This window comes from Centruroides vittatus, unplaced genomic scaffold (genome assembly GCF_030686945.1).
Source record: "Centruroides vittatus isolate TY-2023 unplaced genomic scaffold, ASM3068694v2 scaffold_1424, whole genome shotgun sequence".
Lineage (NCBI taxonomy): Eukaryota > Metazoa > Arthropoda > Arachnida > Scorpiones > Buthidae > Centruroides > Centruroides vittatus.
Window position 1 is genome coordinate 389,751 of NW_027122677.1, and position 20,890 is coordinate 410,640.

The 20,890-nt window shown below is 30.3% G+C and overlaps 2 protein-coding genes and 3 long non-coding RNA genes across 6 annotated transcripts in view; 2 read left to right on the plus strand and 3 right to left on the minus strand.

Annotated features, from left to right (window-relative positions):
- Positions 1–1,102: 1,102 nt before the first annotated feature.
- On the minus strand, positions 1,103–6,730 carry LOC136986942 (putative autophagy-related protein 11). Its single transcript, XM_067284581.1, has 2 exons — positions 6,649–6,730; positions 1,103–2,910 (listed from the first exon to the last, which is right to left on the minus strand). Exons 1-2 carry the CDS (start codon positions 6,728–6,730, stop codon positions 1,103–1,105), a joined length of 1,890 nt encoding a protein of 629 aa, XP_067140682.1.
- Positions 6,731–7,414: 684 nt separating this feature from the next.
- On the plus strand, positions 7,415–7,955 carry LOC136986944 (uncharacterized). Its single transcript, XR_010882562.1, has 3 exons — positions 7,415–7,527; positions 7,603–7,708; positions 7,862–7,955. It is a non-coding gene; the product is annotated as an uncharacterized lncRNA (long non-coding RNA).
- Positions 7,956–8,069: 114 nt separating this feature from the next.
- Positions 8,070–8,610, plus strand: LOC136986935 (uncharacterized). Its single transcript, XR_010882559.1, has 3 exons — positions 8,070–8,166; positions 8,279–8,438; positions 8,517–8,610. It is a non-coding gene; the product is annotated as an uncharacterized lncRNA (long non-coding RNA).
- Positions 8,611–11,444: 2,834 nt separating this feature from the next.
- LOC136986958 (putative defense protein) lies at positions 11,445–13,650 on the minus strand. 2 transcript variants are annotated; one of them, XM_067284601.1, is made up of 5 exons: positions 13,556–13,650; positions 12,610–12,842; positions 12,020–12,144; positions 11,843–11,943; positions 11,445–11,603 (listed from the first exon to the last, which is right to left on the minus strand). In XM_067284601.1, the coding sequence occupies exons 2-5, from the start codon at positions 12,812–12,814 to the stop codon at positions 11,534–11,536; spliced, it is 501 nt and encodes a 166-aa protein (XP_067140702.1). In that variant the 5' UTR covers positions 12,815–12,842; positions 13,556–13,650; the 3' UTR covers positions 11,445–11,533. The 2 variants fall into 2 exon arrangements, with proteins under 2 accessions (XP_067140702.1, XP_067140701.1); XM_067284600.1 differs by lacking the exon at positions 13,556–13,650 and adding an exon at positions 12,962–13,026.
- A 137-nt stretch (positions 13,651–13,787) lies between these two features.
- LOC136986959 (uncharacterized) overlaps positions 13,788–20,890 on the minus strand; it is a 32,130-nt gene continuing 25,027 nt past the window's right edge. The window contains exon 3 of the long non-coding RNA XR_010882564.1: positions 13,788–13,831. This is a non-coding gene — a long non-coding RNA (uncharacterized lncRNA). The remainder of the gene's footprint in view (positions 13,832–20,890) is intronic.

Genomic DNA, 20,890 nt, shown 5'->3' on the forward strand with positions numbered 1-20,890 from the left:
TCAATAGAACCTTTAATAAATTATTTCTATCGAGTTAAAAACATTTTGTTTTACGTGAGTCATGACTTGTTGAAAGTCCTTTTAAAATAACATACTCTATAACACGCTTAATTGGCCAATTCACGTGTAATAATAATTATGTTACTTTATGTTTAAACTTCCTTGGGTTTTTTCTTATTTCTCGTTCTTTAGAGATGTAAGATGTCAAGTAACTTTGTTTAATTCTTCAAATGTGTATAGTTATAATTTGTTTTTATTTTAGATTAGTCTTAATTTGGAAGTACAGAAGTTTTTAAGCTTCAAATTGGATGAACAAAATCGTGTCTCCCACACATAAACATTCATAAACGTTAATGTCCCCAGTCAAAAGATGTCGAGAAGTTATTTTTTGACCGATTGCCATATTCTTCCTCTCTTATATCCAATAGCCAAAAACGTAATATTAAAAACTTTGCTAATTAATATTATAAGACTATTGTATTCTACACTTAAATCCAAAATTCAAATACATCTAATATTATACGTAACAATCTTTGATTGATTTATTTACGTTTTTTGATGTATTTCTCCCGATAATAATAAAATCTACAGTATTATAATAAATATTTACCTTTGGTCTGTAAATTGAGAGATGTTCGATTCATAAAATAAACGAAAAATAATCTGAGACGCAATAATATAGGCTTCTGATAAATGCCTGTGATTATAATAATTCCAGTAAACAGATATCGGAAAGATTTGGCATAATAATATAAACCTATATTATAATTATCTTTATTTAAAAGATAATTAAGAATAAAGAATAAAAAAATAATCATTTGTTTGATTATTATCGAGATATATTATCTTCTGAATAACGAGAATTAATTAAATAAGATCGAATACACCCAATTAAAATAGAAGAAATATCATACAGTTTTCGAAAGAGTAAAATTTCGTTCATTAATTAATTTTAAAGCATATTTCAATTTTATAAACGATTGCTTCGAAAGTAAGATACGTTGGAATGTGAGTTGTACTTGTATTTAATGCTTAATTAGCTCAACGGAAAATCGAATAAAATAACTGGTGCGCTGTTTATACTCGTTAGCCAATTGTTATTTTAATATACGTTATACACTTGATACACTTTATATGTTTCTATTTCTTTATGAAGGATTTCCACGTTATCTTTATCTATTTTACAACCGTTTAGAGTACAATGATCATGAAAAACGGAATTTATTCTATGATATTTTAAGTCAGCTATATGTTCTTTTAATCTGACTCCCAATTTTCTTTTTGTTTCTCCTATATAGTGCTTATTATTATTACAAGTGCAAGGGATCTTATATACTACGTTTTTAGTTTCAGTTATTGCTTGTTGTTTTTTCAATGGGTTGAGGTGTTTTAATCTGTTAGACAGTTTTTGGTATGACGGTGCAAGTTTAAAGTCCAGTATTTTGATTTCTTTGTTAATTTCTTCGTATAGGCCTTTGATATATGGGAAAGCAGTATACTTCATATTATTTGCTTGTTCATTGTTATGTGGTATTTTTGGAGTATTTAATTTAATTTCCCATTTATTTAATAGTCGTTGCGGGTAGCCCGCTAGAAGAAATTTCTTTTTTAATTCAGCTATGTCCTTATGTATATATATCTTTTGACTTGTTCTATGTTTAATCTTAGAATATTCCATTTTAAATGTATTATATTTGATATGCAGTGGTATATTAGATTGATATCTTATTGTTATGTTTCCCGAACTTGGCTTCTTGAATGTTCGAAATTCTAAACTCTGTTTTAATCTTTTTATTGTGATATCCAAATAGTTAATTTCTTGACTGGTTTCTTCTTCTACTTCTACTTTGAATTTTATTGCTTCGTGTATGTTATTGATTTGTTTTTTAATTCCTTCTATTGCGATTTCTGCTTTATTATATATTAATAGAATATCATCAACGTATCTTTTATAGAATTTTACACCTCGTATGCTGCTAATTTTGTTATCTACATCTATCATGATTAGTTCCGCTAATTTTGGTCCTATTACTGATCCCATGCTTATTCCATCCGTCTGTGTATAGTAATCTCCATCAAATTCAAAGTAGTTGCTTCTATATGTAAATTCTATTAAATTTATAATTTCATTATTAACTTCCAGATTTTTTAGTTTATCTTCTATTAAGTCCCATGTTATTGACGGATACATGTCTACCACGTCGAGGCTAGCTATCCTAGAGTCTTCTTCAATACTGATTTGGTTTAGTTCTTCTATAAGTTCATCTGTATTTTTAATTGCGAATTGTGAGTTTTGATATTGCTTAAGCTGCTGTTTTAGAAATTTCTCTAAATTGTATAACATGGAATACTTAAAGTCTACGATTGGACGAACCTTTTCTCCTATTTTGTGGGTTTTTAGTTGTATGTTTAGTTTTGGTGTACGTTCATTTCCTTCATTCAGAATAAACCACTTTTCGGTTTTGTTGATTTCATGTAGTTGCTCTAATTTTGTAATTCGTCTTTTAAGTTCTAAATATATAACTTCAATAGGGTTTATAGGAAGTTTTCTAAATTTGGTATTATTCGTTATTTCTTGTTTCTTATTTTTAACCCATTCTTGGGTAGCTATTACAATTTGTTTTGATTTATCAGCCTTTATGATCTCTATTTTATTTTCTTGTAAAAAATTATGTAATGCTTTGATTTGATTTATATACTGGAAGTAGTTCTTGTCTTTAATTATTGATTTTTTTCCCTCTTTAGTTACATATTTTTTAATTCTATTACTCAATTTCATTTTCATAATACTTGAATCTGCTTCTGGGAGATTATTACATAATTTGTCTAAATTTGGTATTATTTCTAAAATATCCCATTTATTCGGACCATTAAAGTCTAGACCTTTATATAATATTTCTTTGATGTTTGCTGGGATGTCGATTTTTGTTTTATTTAGAATAAGATTCTCTTTCCATGTGTTTATTTCGTCTATGGTTGGGTATTGGAATTTCTTAACTAATCTTTTATATTTGTTTTCTTCATATCTTCTGGTTATGTTCTATTCGCTCGCTGGTGATTTCTAAATGCCCCGATTCTTTCTTTACGTTAATTTTTTGTAAGGTTCTTTTTAATCTTCTAATCTTAATGTATTTATATTGTATTGCTGCTCTTAAAATTTTAAAATTGATATAATTTCTAGTTCTTGTTGGTATTGCATCAGCAATTGATTTAGGCAAGGATAATGTCTTGAGAAGTTTTCTTTCAGTGAGATGTGTTTTAAGATATTTTAAGTCTATAAAAGTTCTATCGATCTCACCTTGTACTTTGGTCCTGTATCTGTTGTATATATGCTGACTGTTTTGCATCTTCTTCTGATGAATTATGCCGTTTCTGTTTTCTTAATTCTTATTGTAGTATTTATGAAACCGTGCCGGTGCTTATTCTGCAACTTGAACACTAACTATATGGTGTATATACTCGGACACATGGCAAACTTCATCACTAATTTTTCTTCAGTTGATACGTATACTAGGTTTTGTACACGTTTCGGGCTGTCGATGCCCCTCTTCAGCCAACTTCAGACCAATTGTGATCTGAAGTTGGCTGAAGAGGGGCGATCGACAGCCCGAAACGTGTACAAAACCTAGTATACGTATCAACTGAAGAAAAATTAGTGATGAAGTTTGCCATGTGTCCGAGTATATACACCATATAGTTAGTGTTCAAGTTGCAGAATAAGCACCGGCACGGTTTCATAAATACTACAATCTAATCTGTAATTGGTCAAAAATATCAAAGTAAACTCTGATAGAGAGTTCCTCTATATCAACTATAAACTGTATATCCTATCAAGATATACAGTTTATGGTTGCAGGTATACAGGATATATATACAGAGCTCTCTTACGGAATATCAATTTAACAGGGCTTAGAATACGTACGGTCACAAAACGATACATCAATACACGCATAAAAGAGCATCAAATTTCTGTAAATGGGGGCCTGAACATCACTGCCTTGGCTGTCTATGTTAGTCACCCTGAAATCGCGGTACATTTTAATAGTATCCGAATTCCAGACTGCACACACAACAGAACTCAAATCAGATATTTGGAGTTGTTACAAATATGTAAAGCCGCTACGAAAAAAGCAGCCATTAATTTCAACAATGCGGATTCTTTTCCATTTGGGGCCGTCCATAAATTATGTAAGGTAGTATAAGGTGGGTTAGGTCAAGGATTTCTTACGATTTCTTACTCAGGGGTAGGGGGTAATAGATCTCGTCTTACGTAATATTCTTATATTTATATTTTGATTTCGTTGAGTGGTGGAGTTTTGAATTTGGCTTTAATTGGGCGGTTTCTGTTAAGAACGCTCGTTGTACTAACGCCATCTCATTTGACGTGATAGAATAATAAACGTAAAAATGCAAAAAATAAACTTAGATGGTGTTTACCAAAGATTCTTCAAGTCATAAAAAAGCACATGTCGACAAGAAAAGTGATAATGTTCAAATCTTGTATGGACCGAAGCAAAAGGTCGATACGGCACTGATACGAAAGGGTTCTCTACTATTATACAACAACGTATAAACCATTACACTCAAGATAAAAAAAGAAAAGTTGGCTTATTGTCGTATTTTAGTAAGGTACGTTGTATATTAAGTTGCTTGTTAAACTTTTTTGCTTTCTTATCAATAAAGTGTTATGGACTTGATATATCATTATTATTATTATTTTATGAAAAAGAATTATTATAACCTAGACAATCAAAAGAGTCTGAAATCGTTGAAAAAACAATAACTAATTTGGTCCCTAACCAAGATGATAAGGCACAGGTGGCTATCGGTCTAAAAGCGACGCAGAAACAATCGCCTATCCCAGGGGTGGCGAACCTATGGCACGAGTGCCAAAAGTACACGTAAGAGAAATCATCTGGCACGTAATGTATTATATGATTTCTGTCTTTTTCAATCATTCTTTCTGTTTATTACCTGATCATTTTTTTTCAATCAGATTTTTTACATTTATTCGAATTAAAGCGTATTCGTTTAATTTCTTTAAATATCATTATTCGAAATCTAAGACATTGGCACACATTAACATCTTTAAAACTAAGTATGCTTACAATATGGCACGCGGACTCAAAAAGGTTCGCCATCCCTGGCCTATCTTAATGCACCTAGAGTACAGAGTAAAGCTTCCCGATCACGATTTTATTGTATCGGAAAGACACAAACTGATCCCATCAGTTTATGCAGGTATAGTGATTAATAGACCGCAAGGACTGCGAGATCCTGAAGCAGTGAGTTACTCAAGGGCCAACTTATTTTGCCATAAGAAGTGGAAAACACGATATATCGACTGCTACTGTACGACAAATATTATCGCCAAAAGGATAGTATTTCGATAGGTTCCGTCATTGGCCCAAAATTAGCAGAGATTTTTATGATAGACATGGACATGGCCGTATCAAGAATTATAGGAATAAAATTTCTGGCAAGGTACGTGGATGATATAATACTCATATATAATAGTAAAATAACGTCACCCGACCAAATACTGGAACAGGCAAATAATCTTAATTCAGATATTACATTTATCTATGAGATTGAAAAATATAAACAAATCAATTATTTTGATATAACAATTAAACGCTTTAATAACCACCTAGAATATTGTAAGTATGAAAAACCATGTAACGCCAAAAAAGTTATAAATTTTAAATCATATTGTCCGGTAAGCCAAAAGCGGAATATATACAGTAGAGCATCGATTATCCGACTTAATTGGGGACTGGGGTTGGTCGGATAACTGAAAAAGTCGGATAACCAAAAAGTATGAAAAAATACATTATTAGTAGTGTATTAGGCCTGGTTTAAATACTAGCCTCCCTTTCATGGTCGAGCCAGTGCTGCCAGATAAAAATGCAAAAATTTAACAAAAATAATATTAAAGTAGCCAAGACATAACCAAATATTGTAGCGCCACATCACTAGCGAACATTTGAATTTGCCGACTAGAACGCGGTCGGTTAGCCGATAAGTCGGTTAATCGGGGTCGGATAATCGATGCTCTACTGTATATCATAGAAATAAGTAAGATCTATTCCAGAACGACAAAATTTAATGTAAGAGAAAAAGAAATGAAAACAGTAAATAAAAAGTATTTACTGAATGAATATCCAAGAAAATTGTTAAAAAAGTGGTACGAGGACTTTGTTTTGCATAGATTTCAAGTTAAGAAAAAACAAGAAGTAAAAAAGTACGTATCATTTCCGTATATGAAAGGAATATATGAAAAATATCAAAAAGTTTTTTTATAAAAATTTAATAAAATTGGCTCCCACCCACAAAAATAGGTTGTCGGAATTGATGAAAATAGACAGTATTGATAAAAAGGATCCGTTGGAAGAAGAAGGAGTGGTGGACTCCGTCTCCGCTCAAACTGGCGGAGACCAGACCCTAAACACCGGAGTTCGATCGGAGGTTCGAACCTCACTCGGACGAGTTGGCAGCAGGAGTTTTTTCCGGGTTTTCCTCCTTGCATATGACGCCTGAATAGGGGCCAGCTACCCCCCAAGTCCTCCCGGAAGGCACTTCTATCTCCCTTTCTCGCGGGGGCCGTCTCATATAAGGCCGACTTTGGTCGCGTCCGTGACCTCTCACCTGTCTTCTCGGATTGGCTGTCTTCTATAAGGCCGACTCTTCCCATTCTGTTCTCTTCCGGCGTAAAGGCCTGAGCTGCCATAAACGCCTCTCGCATACAAGCAACACAAGAAGGAGTAGTGTATAAACTGCAATGCACGTGTAGAAATCCAAGTTTCTACGTGGGAGAAACAAAAAGAAAGTTGAAAGTTCGACTATCCGAACATCTTGCTGCAATAAGACTCAAAGTTAATACTTCACCGGTATTCTTGCATTGTAACGCTCATAATTGTAATATTGATATTAATAATGTTAAAATTGTATATAAAGAAACAAACTGTGTAAAAAGAAAACTTAAAGAATACTTTACAATCGTTATGCAAAATAATACTGTTGATTTGAATAATGGCGTGTTGCCAGCGGAATGCTGGGTAAAGACTGTGACCGTTTGGGGCATAAACATCGATAAATATCACACATAGCGAATCAGAGTTTCATCTACGACACGTGATCTGTATTCTGTTAATCATACAAGTGTCATATATGAAATTCTGATTGGCTATGTGTGATATTTATCGATGCTTACTGCACTGTGCCGGCACGTCGCTGTTGTGTGTAAATCGACCCTAAGATTTAAAAAGTTCTAACTCCATTGTTTTTAATAATTTCTTTTTTCAATATTTCATATATTATAAAATTTCAGATTGTGGGTTTTTAATTAATTAAATTTTATCAGAAATATCTAATATTACCGTCATAATGCATTTTATTTTTTCATTAGAAAAATCTGTCAGGTCTTTAGCAAACGATGATGGAAGCGGAGAATAACACGAATGGGAAAATGCGAAAACTCGCAGCTGACCAAGTTGTTGCTAATGCTGTATTTTTCTTTATAATCGGGTAAATTATATTTAAATTTAATAGTAATTAAATTAATTATTTATATAAAATTCGTTTCATTTTTAATTTGAATAGTTTTGACACAAGTCTCACTTTAAGTTGGTGTTCGTATTACTTGGCAATAAATAACGATATACAAGAAAATGTTCGCCGAGAAATTAACGAAAACATCAAAAGAAATGTATTATATAATTATATATAACTAACTTTAACATTTAAAAAAACTATATTAACCTGGTATTTAGATAATTCGTATCACTGATCTTTATGGCTTCGATATTGATATTTTCATGCCAAAAAATGTGTGGTATAATAATCAAAACTACTATTTCAGGAAGAAATCCAATACTCAGACTTAGATAAACTTCAATATATGGAACAAGTGATGTTAAAAACACTTAGAATGGCTTCAGGCCATTCTCAGTTTTGTAAGTAATTTACACGTGTTTTTATATAAATTCTACAATATCGATTGTAAAATTTTTCGAAACTTTCAAGTCTCATTAACAGAATAACTACGGAAGAGATCAAGTATAAAGACTTAACTATTCCTAAAAACGTTCCAATTTTGGCTCCTGTTCCTAGCCTTAATATGGATCCTAAATATTGGCACGAACCTACAAACTTTGATCCTGAAAGGTCTCAATTATCTTAACATTTTACGAAAGAAGACGAAAAATATCGTCATTTGTGAAATAATTACTCAAACATTTTCATTTAATATCCATATGTTTACTTTCTCTGTTTACAGATTTTCATTCGAAAATCGCAAGAATATTGATCCTATCGTTTATCAACCGTTTGGCGCTGGACCCAGATTCTGTTTAGGAAAGAGAATGGCAGAGACAATGATTAAGTTGACGCTTGCTAATTTGATTAGATCCTTCAAGTTGGAATACTGTGGTAAAAATGTGGGTATATAGGCCTATATTTATGTTCATCTGGTAATAAATATTCAAATGTAAACAATTATTTTTACGTTTTTTCAGAACATTGAAATAGAAAATTCTTTGATTCTACCTCATCCTAAAAATGGAATCATTATCAAAGCAATTCTTTTACGTTTTTAATTTCACGTAATTTGAATATTTGAAGTATTTACCAATATATCAATAAAACGTAGAATGTTAAAGTGAAGCCTACTGCTTAACACACTTTGATGGACTTGTAATATGATTTAGTATATTTGAACAGAACCGTAAACTAATGGTTACATACCGAAAGAAGAAAACTTTATCTGGAATAAAACAATTTACTAAACTTTTTATATAATTATAATGATACCATAAATCTATTAAAATTAATTAATTATATCTTGCTACACTCAAAATAAATAATCCATCTTTAATCGGAAACCCTTTACTTTAACATCATATAGAAAATTTAATAAACTAGTTTTACGTGTAATTAAAATCAAAAAAAATAATTCCGTTATATTAAAAAATAAGCATTTTTATAAAAATTTATATTTTTAAATATTAAAAATGATGAAAAGCAGTGTTTAGAATACGTTCCTACATGCTGTAAAATGTATTGCTGTAATACACATTTTCACCTTAAATTATTATACCAGTTATATTTGTGGGGATATTCAATAATAGTAGTGCAAAATTCTAAAATATACGCTTTCGAGTGAATATTTTATCACCAGTAATAAATAGTTTTTATCCTTAAATTTCTATTCTAGAGAAAAAACACGGATGAGTGATTTTCTTGTGTGTTTTTGGTTCGAAATATCTTATAAGTATTCAAATTGTTTTATTTGTTACGTTATCAGCTGCTCGTCGATCAGGATACTGAATTCATTATTATTTTAAAATAGAAGCTCGTTGTTGTTTGTAATTCGTAGCTATAACATTTGTAACAATGACTTCTTAACTTTCCTAATTTTTAGCAACTTTTAAGTCTGGTAAAACTGATGCCAGAAAGTTTTTGCAAAATGTTTAAGCAAAAAGCCATATAATTTTATCACGATTTTATTAGCAGATTTGATAAAAAATATTAATTATGAACTTACAAATTCTGATGTATTAGTTGACATAAACAAAACGTAAATACGTCGTCTCTGTTTTGAGAGTTCTGCAAGTCTTTTCATTATCGAAATTTCAGTTATAAATTCTTTTTAACACAAAAAACATTGGCCCTTGAATTCATTGTTTAACAAAATTTTATATCCAGGAACGAGATAACCAGTCGTCTATATTGTATTTTCCGTGCAACTACATACATTTTTCGAATGAATCTGAATTTTAGGTCTTTTTCTTGGCGTGGAGCTAGGTAACCTCCTTCGTTATCATTTAAATGTGATACTTTATAGCCGAATTACTCTCTGTGAATCTACTCCAAAAGCTAAAACTGTTCCATCCATATGCATGTTAAGGGAAATTACTGCTCCCCCAGTTTATACTACACTATTAATTCTCGAATTATTAAGTTTTACATAAAATATATATTTATAGCTAGATGAGCCTACTTCAGAATTTCTTTCAAATTATCGTACATTCACGTACAGTAATAATAAAGTTTCTACTGTATACTGTATGTACTGTACTGTACATTAAACAAAAGTATCGTAAATATAGAGTTATTACCGTACGTCTGGCAAACTTGTTATAGTAATTTCCATTGTATCTAATTCGACTGATGTTAAGTCTATGAATTCGCAACTTTTTTCATCGATTAATAATTTTAATTCCGGCAATTCGTCTCTATTTTAACTATAATACGCTCTTCCGTTCGTATTAATCCTCTTTCCACAAACACGCAAACCGGGTATCATCTAGGAAGTAAAAGGACAAAGTTCGTCCTGATTTTTCTGATAATTTGGATTCTCTGGGAAGGCACAATTTGCTTTCACATCGCCATTCGGACAGGAGAAATAAATGTAAATCTCGATATTAATGATAGCTTTAAACACAAGGATAGTAATGTTTTAGAGTCTAAAACATTACTATCTAATGTCACTCTATAACTAATTTTAAGGCTTGGTAACTAAGGAAATTAAGCCAGTATACGTCTCTGGGGGGTCGGCCACAAATCAGGGCATTCGAAAACTCCAGTTGAATTTTTCGGAGAATTGTCTGTCCCGAATATCCATAAATATCACGCTCTACCCCTCACCATCTGACCTCTCCCTGTTGTGGGCTTGCCAAAACTGTGAAGGATGTGATTTTTAAAAAGCTCTCTTAATATCCACGGAGAAGAAATAATATTAAAACAATCAATTGTAATACTGAAAATTTTTCGTTAACGATATTTTTTTTTTTTTAATTTAATCAGGTCTTCGTATGTTTAAATTGTAAATTAAATCAAGTTAAATATTCGAAAAAAATGAATTATGTAGTATTAAGAAACAGGGTAAATTGTCCATGTGTATCTTCTTCCCGAATTATTAATAATAAAACACGTCATTATGGAAAAAAATCTACCTTTTACAGAAAAGGTTGAGTTAAAATTTGTCACTCTACAATTCCAATTTAATAATTTCTGAATATCAATATTGTGAATGAATTATTTTTTATTCTGTATGGCTAAACAAAAATCAACGCTAAACTATATTCGCAAAATTGTTTGTAAGGGTCAAGCATTAATTACCTGTACAGTTTAAGGGAAGGAGGGGTTGGAGAAAATGGTAGACGATAGGGGAGAGAAGCAACCTGTGCATTAGTGGCATATGAATTTGTTCTTATAAGCCCACTTATTACTCATCTAAATAAACTGTCAGTTTAAAAATACTTGCAGAACTTTGTAAATTATTTTTTCAATGTCAAGAAGTCCATGACTATTGTGCGCACAATTAAAGTAGAGGAGGTTTGTCAAAACTGCACCATTATACACAACAGAGAGAGAGGGGGTCAAAAGTGGCTCAAAATTTGTACATGTAATTAATGGATAATTTCATAAGCAACAACGAAATGTATATTTGTATATTTTATTTATCAAAATATATAATCCATGTCGTTTACAATATAAAATAAAAAATAAAAAATTGAATATCATTAGATTTTTACTCTTTAAGTGAGACAGCTTCAGATTCGATTTTCCAAATCAAATCGTAGCTCTTCACTACGCTCCCTCTGAAAAAAAAAATATAACAACATTAACAATTATACTTCTAAAATTAAACTCGTGTAATTCTTCTATATAATTAATTTAATTCGTTAAAAATCCGATACATACTGATATTCTCTTTAGTAACTCGAAAAATTTGTTAAGAATTATTTTATTAATGCCGTAAATATATTTATGATATTGACTATCTCATTTATATAGATTAATGTACATATAATATAATACCAAACAATTAATAGCTTACTTGAAAACAACTTTAAGACCATCTTTACTACAACCGTCAGGATAATTCCATTGTAAATTGTAATCCTTCTTTAATTCCCGATCTGTATGGGTTGCGGTATCCTACAGATAATATACGATAAATTAATATTGTGAACTCGAATATCATTATGAATATGAAAAAATAGCAAATACTAACTCCCTCTTCACCACAGTTTATGGTTTGCAAACCGGAAGCATCTGAAAATTTTCCAGGTAAAGGTTTTCCATCTTCGTCAAATGGTCTCAGTATAAATCCTCTAAATTCATCTCCACTAAGAGTAACTAGAAATTAATACAGGAAATAAAATGTTGTGTAAATATCATAAGTTATTATCTAATTTTTAAAAGTTTTTAAGCTTCTTTAACGACAACATTAATTCGAACTGGTTCTCTATAACTTGTTTTGTTTTGTAATTATTCTTTATCATAAATAACAGGAAGTTAAATTTTATTTTATTTCATTAGATACAGCTATTTATTTTAATTATTTTCGTATGTTTTCAATCCTTTTAATTAGATGACTCGATAAAAAAAAAGTGCAACGTGTAATGTCTATTCTTTATAGAAGACAAGACTTTCTATATGATAATAAATAATATTGAATGAAACTGAATATTTTTTTCTCATAATAAAGTTTTAAAATATTTTATAATCGTTGTTGTATTATTTCAAAATGGATAGAATTCAGATGACAATCAATAGAAAACTTGCATTGTCGGTTAGTAAAACCGTACTTAAAATACTTACCCTCAATTAAATCGCACTTCAATACTTTAGCTTCAAGCTTGAATGGAGAAGGGCTAGTTTGAGGTTCGATAATTTCCGAACTTGGACTCCCATCTGGTCCTCTCTTTGGATGTTTTGGCAGTAATTCGCTGCAAGAATCGGTAGGTGCCCCAGTTGGGAAAGAATAGCAACCAGTTGCCAGGAGTAATAAAGTTAGGAAAATCATCTTAATCTTTTCTTGGTAGAATTTATCTCTGAATTATAAAGATTTAAATAATTAAAATTTCACAACATTCTGCAATTCTTCGAAATTATTAACGATAATTGTTTTAGGAAAAGATATAAAAAGTTCAAGGATAACTAGTTTACTTACAGTCAAAACTAATTCTTCATGAAATTCAAGGGCTTTAAAATTACTTGTTTACAGACAAACTATTTATAAAATAAATTTTCTAAAATTTATTCTATAGAAGAATATATATTTAAATGTAAAATGAGTTTTTAAAACGTCTAAAATATACAATCACGCTAAAAATAAATGTGAAAATTTTAATTTAAAGACGAATATATACGATATTTTTTATTGATAAAAATGTTATTTATGTCGAAATTACAAAAAAAAATCGTTGATAATTTTAAAGAAAATTTAGTTTCAACGCATAATTTAACATAGTTTTTACAGACGAGTCAGACAAAATAAAAATTTCCTCATCCGAAACAACCGGATTCGAAGGTAGATATGAAACTCGTTTGTCTGTCCTCACCAGTACCAACAGACACTAAGGTCAATAACATGTTACATCCTATCTTTCTCAGAATTTCTACATCAGTATTTTACTATTTCTCGATACTTTAAAATGCGTTTTAAAAGTAAAAACTTTAAGAACATTTCCCTTTTACGATTTTAAGTTATTTATTTGCATTATGAAATTTTGTTAGTATATAAAATGAATCATCAGTTACTTACGTCTTTATGTAGATGTAGTTCAAATTTATTTATTCACTTAGGAACAGGATTCTTATATAGAAAACTGATGGTCACGTGACTAGAACTAAACTTTGCTTCCCACTTCAACCATAGGTTAACTATTCAAGCCAATAGAATACAAGAATGCGAGAGGTAATTGTTTTGCGTGATGTGTTTTGATAATAGAAGCATTTAATTCGTTTTATTTTTATAAATATTTGTTCTTTTCCATGTCTAAAAGTTCATAATTCTGCAGAATTCAACGTTGTCTTCTTACTAAATTCGCAAAAATTAATATAAAATGTCATACAGAGCTTCTTTGTTCGTCGAAATTAAAATACAAATTTGAAAAATAAAAGGTAATATGCTTGATTTTCTTTGCTGCGCCTCTGTTTGTAATAATTTAAAGACTTCTTTTTGAGCAGACTTATGTAGAATAATTAAATTAGAAGAATAATTATGCAAATGAATTAGCAAGCACGAACTTTTTCTGAGTCAATGCCTTAATGTAGCTGTAATCTGTTATAAAATAGATAACTAAATTATTTAAACTATAAGGTATGTCTTCCTATCAAAAATTTATGAGTATATTTTTTAATAAATTTTAAAAGTTTAACTTGATTATATATTATTATAGGAAAACAAGAAAAAGAAAAAACATTAAGGTCAGTCATGATCGGGTTTTTCCTACCATCTTGAAAGTCCAGACTCAAAATCAATCAACCATAATTTTTTAATTTTTTAGAAATTTATGCAGCACTATTCTTCATTTCTCATTACAAATACATTACGGGACACACCCAATTATAATAAGCAAATTTGAAGAACGCCTAATAACTCTTTCTATTCTGCAACTTCGCATAAATTTTGATTTTTAAATTAATTTTATTATAAAAATGATTATGTTGAATCATCTCTATCATTTTATTATGATTATAAAATCCAAAAATTACGAAAAATGATATTTGCTATATTTACTCTTATAACAGATCCAGAAGAACCAAAGGGCTCAAAAATTAAAAATATTTGAATTATAAGTACCTTTTATTAGCATGTGCAGGACGAATGGTCTCGAAAATGATTCAATTTGTTACCGTAAATAGTTAAAAAAAACACCAAGTTGGTACAAATAAATTTTAATTTTTGTATTTGTATATCAATAGGGATGGCTTAAGCCCCTATATCACTCGTGCATCCGCCCTGCTTATAATCATTTTCATGGAGAACCGATTCTCGATTCATTCCTAATTCCATTCTGTATTTCATACAATTCGTCTATTCTTTCAAACAAAACTTTTGTTTAACATTATTAGAGGATATCCTGACGAAGTGATTTTATTCTCCTACATTGACAGATTCGTACACTAAAACTCTACGAGTCACGGATGATTTTTCATTATCTGCAATCAAATTAGAAAAATCATTCATCTGATAAATTTTACAATAGATTGAAACACAGAAATAACATTTTCCTAACTTTATGATGACCTTTCAGTCTTTCTTTTTACCTGTGTATAAAGTAATGTATAACTTATATGTTTGTTCAAAAGGGAATGGATAGATGGGTACAACAAAGCAAAACTTGAGACGATCAGTTAAGGGGTAGGTGCCTCCCGAAAGAACTTTCTATGGAAAACTAGCCCCTAGTTAATGTTCAAACGTAAAATATCCGAAAATCTCCACTTGGCCAGCCTGTACAACCAACTCTTTAGCAGTGTTCAGTGTTCAGAATGATATATAACTTCTCAACGTATAATTATTTATTAAAAAAAAATAAGGGAATTTTTACTTCAAGTAGTCTTTAAATTTACATTTTTATACAATAAAATTACATGCCAAAATGAGATAACTACATTCTCGTTATTAAAGTAATGAGAATATAATCATTATCTTTAATGGTAATTCGAATGTGTTCTCATTACTTTAGTAAAGTGCTGAGAATGTAGTTGTGATGACAAAAATTTTGTTTACTTTCAATTGGGCATTCCTGTTATAGTAAATTTTTTATATTAAACAGAAAAATAGAGAACATTTCTACTTGTGAAAAATGTTCGAAAATACTTATTTTTATCTTCTCTCTTATTCTTTAAAATATAAAATTATTAAATATGTGCTTAAGAACTGTTTTCAAAATAAATTTTCAATATTTTACAACTCAAACTTTTTTCTTACGATGTCCGAAGTTTTTATATCAGTGTGTCCGGAGTTAAATAGTGCTTGCACTATTTAAAAATTAATAAATTCTTTATTACGTTTTAAATAGTGCAAGCACCTGATAAATGTTTTTTTCCCCTTTATTCTTATAAATAAAAAATGTGGGATCCTCCATAAATTATATACCGCTATTTTTATACTTTTCAACTATAGTATCATCCCACCCCTGTGTAACGCACTGTAACTCTGTCGTACATGTCCACCTACAAAATTACGTAACGCATATCCTCGATCAACTCCCTTAATTGAAGTAAGAAATAACAAACAGCACAGCGAATGTCACGTTGTTTTATTAATTACGTGTAAAACATATAAGGCAGTAACGACACTGCGCAACACTTCCAAACAAAACAGAATTATTGTTACCAAAGGGTTGAGATCCTAGCATTATGTAGCGTTTTTTGTAAACATCCCACTCCTTGTAACGTATCGTAACGAATAACTCCATCCCATATTGCGTAACGTAATTTATGGACAGCTCTTGGAAGAATTTAAAATGTATTATATATTTAAAATCGAGAATTTGACACGCAGCTTAACTGTTACGTATTATCGTAACAATGTGAAAATAACAACATAATTTTAGATTTTTTTATCGTCTAGATCGTTAAAATTTACGTGTTTGAACAGACCAAGGCGAGCAACATCAGTTCAACAGACAAAAAAAAACAATGCGAAGTATTGTTTACTTGACTTAATCCCGTTCTAATGACATAAACTACGTCGTGATCAAGATCTAATTCGATTAAATATTATTATTATTTTTATTATAAATGTCCAAAAGCTTAATTTTGAAGGTAGAGATGAGTTCTATTTTAGAAAAAAAAAAAAAATTGTAAATGCTAATAACGAGTAAAAATCTTCATTAAGTTCGACCTCATTCGAGATACAACATGTGACTTCTTCTATCTCCCCACTCGCTTGACCTTTAACCGCAAAGATTTAATAACATCAATGCTCCTAATACACAAACTTCCCTGCAAAATTTCAGAAATATTCGACGAAATATACAGGAGTTATTAAGGTTCGAATTGGGTGAACAGAATCGTGTCTCTCCCACACAGACTCTAACGTTCATACATACAGAAAGAAAAAACCCGAATTTTTTGAATTTTTCGATGTTTAAAGGTCCGCTGAGTCTAAAAATATAACAATCTGGAGGGTCATTTTTTGGCCGATCACAATACTTTTTCTCTGTTATATATAATAGCCGGAAAAGTTACATTACATACAAAAGTTGATGACAAACAATAACTTAACGGCTCGTTACAGTATGTAACAATCAAACGATAATAAAGTTTTTGCAATGGATGAAAGTATCATACATTAATTGCAGAAATAATTGGAATCTCAAATACTCATTTGAATTCCAAGAGCTAGTTGCATTTATTATTTGCTATTGTCTTTAATCTGTATTAATTAACATACTTATTGCCTATTAGATAATTATAAATTTATTATTATAATTAATTATTAAAACTATTTTAAGGAATAAGATTTTCACGTTGGTTGACCTTACTAAGAGTCAAGTTAGCAAAAAGTATAGATTTTGTCAGCCATTATGTACAAAATACACATTATAATCTGTTGTGTCGACAAATGGCATTAGTGTACTATACGTAATAGCACTACAATTTACACTTCTCATCAAATTTTCGGCCCATTCTTTTTGTAAGAAAAATTATTCTATACAATATTTTGACGTAATTTTTGTTCTTTCTTGTATACTGAGAAAACGTAAAATGACGTAAAATTGACGTAATGGTGTACGGCAATTCTGGTGAAACGAATGCACCTTAAGAGAAATTTATGTTAAGTATCGTTGTAAATTGTGTTGCTTGCAAATGTCTTCTCAAGCACTATAATAATTTACGTAATTTATATATAATTATACCAGTTTTCGTCAAATTTTTCTTTAACAAACTTGGTTAAAATAATATATTAAAATAGAAAATAGTAACAAAACAAATCTATTTATGAAAATAGTCGTATTATTGTTGTATATTGATAATAATTTTAATTATAGAGCATTTTTACTTTCCCGGCTGTTATAAATAACCAGTAGAAAGTATGGCAATCGGTCAAAAAATGACCCTTCCACCAAGATTTTTACATTTTTCGACTTAGGACACCTTGAAACGTCGAGAAATGCAAAAATAATAGTAAAAAATGGGGGTAATTTCTGTATATATGAATGTTAGTGTGTGTGTGGCACGATTTTGTTCACCCTATCTGAAGCTTAATAACTCATATGTTTTTGTCAAAAATTTCTGAAATTTTTCAGGTAGGTTTGTATTTATTAAGGGAATTGATGCTATTAAATTTTGTTGATTAAAAGTCGAGAGTTGGAGAGATAAAAAGGGTCGTGTGTATCTCGAGTAAGGTCAGACTTAATGAGGATTTTACTCCTTATTAGCATTTACATTATATATATACAGGGTGTCCCAAAAAGATGTACTCACACTTTGATAGACGATTAATAATATGTTTTTTTTAAATTTAGTAATAGGTTTTAAATTAATGTATTTATTTATTTGTTTATTGATTTAACTTCTTAGGACTGTGTGATTGTCAAGACACGTCTATTTACAAAAAAATATTTATATATTTGACAATCAAAGAGTGAGTACATCTTTTTGGGACACCCTGTATATAACCTCTCCCTACCCTCAAAATTAAGCTATTTGTCATTTTATAATAGTTAAAAACATAAAAATATTTTAAATAAAATATGGTAAAGATGGCGCCACCAAAATTTTAAATGTCGCTGAGAAAGATGAGCAACTCGCTGCTGGTTTATTATAAAAACGAGATTGGAAGATAGAAGAAACATTACAGAAAGGAAAATTGAAATAAATTTTTTAGGCAGTAATATTATAAAAATTATTATTATCTTTAAATACTTGTTTTGATAATACTCGTTAACCGATAGACATTCATAACGAGTATTGTGAAATTTTGGCTTCAAAGAAAGTTACACTGAATAGATTTCATAATACATAACTGTATTAAAAATATTACTGTACAGTGTACAGTGTACACTAATTTCTTGCCTTTGAATTAATGAATCAAGATAAAGACAACAGTAAGAATAGTATCTTATGAAGTATTAACTGTTATTATCACACTCTTATCATCAACTTCACTATTGCTTTCTTATTCCTCATCACTTTAAGCCTGGTACTCACATGCGGAAACGGACCATGGAATCCTTCGACAGAAACGGTAAGCTAAAAATTGCCGTTCCGTCTTCTTTGTACTCACATGCGAAAATTACCCTACCAAGGTCTATAAACACAAGGTCAGGACATCAATGTTTCCTATGGAGCCGCCATATTGAGTCCTTAGTTCCAAGATCACGGTATAGATCCGTGACTTGAACGCGCAGTTTATTGCACGTTCTGTCGAGTTTAAGCCACAGAATTCCTTTTGTAATTTCAAATAGAACATCTTTTCATTTAGAGGTTACTCTGACATAATTAAATTTAACAGGTTTCAAAATAAAAAGCTATGTCAATGGTTCGTATGATACAGTATAAGGATAGATTTATTTTGTTTTGAAATACAAAATTAGAGAATAAACAACCTGTCAAAATTAAAACTTTACTTCAGTCTATACACTAGCTAGTACTGATTTGAGAATCATGTTTTAATGTAATTTAAACAGGGTTAATTAAAACCACCTTAATGATGCATACTGCAAACATTTTAGAATAAGTGTTAAATATTAAAGCAAAACATTTCATATAAGATTATATACTGGAGTTTTGTTTTCATCTAACATAAAATATTTAAAAGATATCTCTATTAGTAACTTAATACTGTATTTTTCAATTCCAGTAAAACTGTTACTTCAGAAAATGCAGCATGTTCGTACTAAAAGACAGTATATGCAGCAAATAACATTATTTTTATCAAAATATGAATTTATAAATATCGAATACTTTCGTACCCGAATTGTGTTCTGTCGGTTTCGACGGCAAAAGTGACGTCATTTTTCCGTTCAGTCGACGGTTTTCATTGTCCTTTACAGCATGTGAGTACTATGGCTCTGGTTTGCTATGTGAGAAGCTGTCGAACGACATTTGGTGACGTCACGGTCGACTCAGCTCGCTATCGTAAGTCGCAGTCAACAAGTAACATCAACTAGCTTGCAAGTCCTCTGGGTGGCAGGGACAGTTACGACTTTGTAAAGTTGCGGGTTCCAGACTAAACAACTTCCGCATTTATTTAGCCAATAGGAAAGCACGATATAAATAGAAGGAGTTGCAAGTGCAGTTATTTAGTAATATGGCGGAGAAGCAGTTCGATCTAAAGATTAATTTTTCGAACTAATGTATATATCTGGAAAAATTTTATATATCACTTACGGCAAAAGATAAGTAAAATTTGGAAGGATTTCGATATTTTAATAAGTGCCGATGGTACTGGTCCTCTAAAAACGCAGATAAATAGAGAAAAGTACAGATAGGCCATATTTGTTTTAAATAATAACTAAACAATGTAAAATAAAATTTTAACACAAATTGATAAAATTTATTCCTTTCGCTTAAAAACTGATCATATTCGTTCTTTTTAAGTTTATGAGCCCATAAAGAACAATTATAATAAACCAGCAACGAGTTGCTCAACTTTCCCAGCAACATTTAAAATTTTGATGGCGCCATCTGTTATCATGTTTTATTTAAAAACTTTATATATTTTTAACAATTATAAAATGGCAAAAACTTTAATTTTGAGGGTAGGGATAAGTTTTATATATATATATATATATATAAAATTCTAAATGCTAATAACGAATAAAATCGCCATTAATTCCTACCCTACACACGACCCCATTATCTTCCCACCCCTCGACCTTTAACCACCAAAATTTAATATCATCAATCCCCGTAATACACAAACCTTCCTGCAAAATTTCAGAAATTTTCGACAAAAAACACAGGAGTTATCAAGCTTCAAACAGATTCAAACGATTTCGTGCCCCCCTCCACACACTGTTATATAGTAGTAACACGACGGAAAAGTCGTTCTGCCATCTCGTGAGAGAAAATAAAATAAAATAAAATTCATATATCTTATGGAGCAATATGATGTTTTAAAATTTTTAATTAAACACCA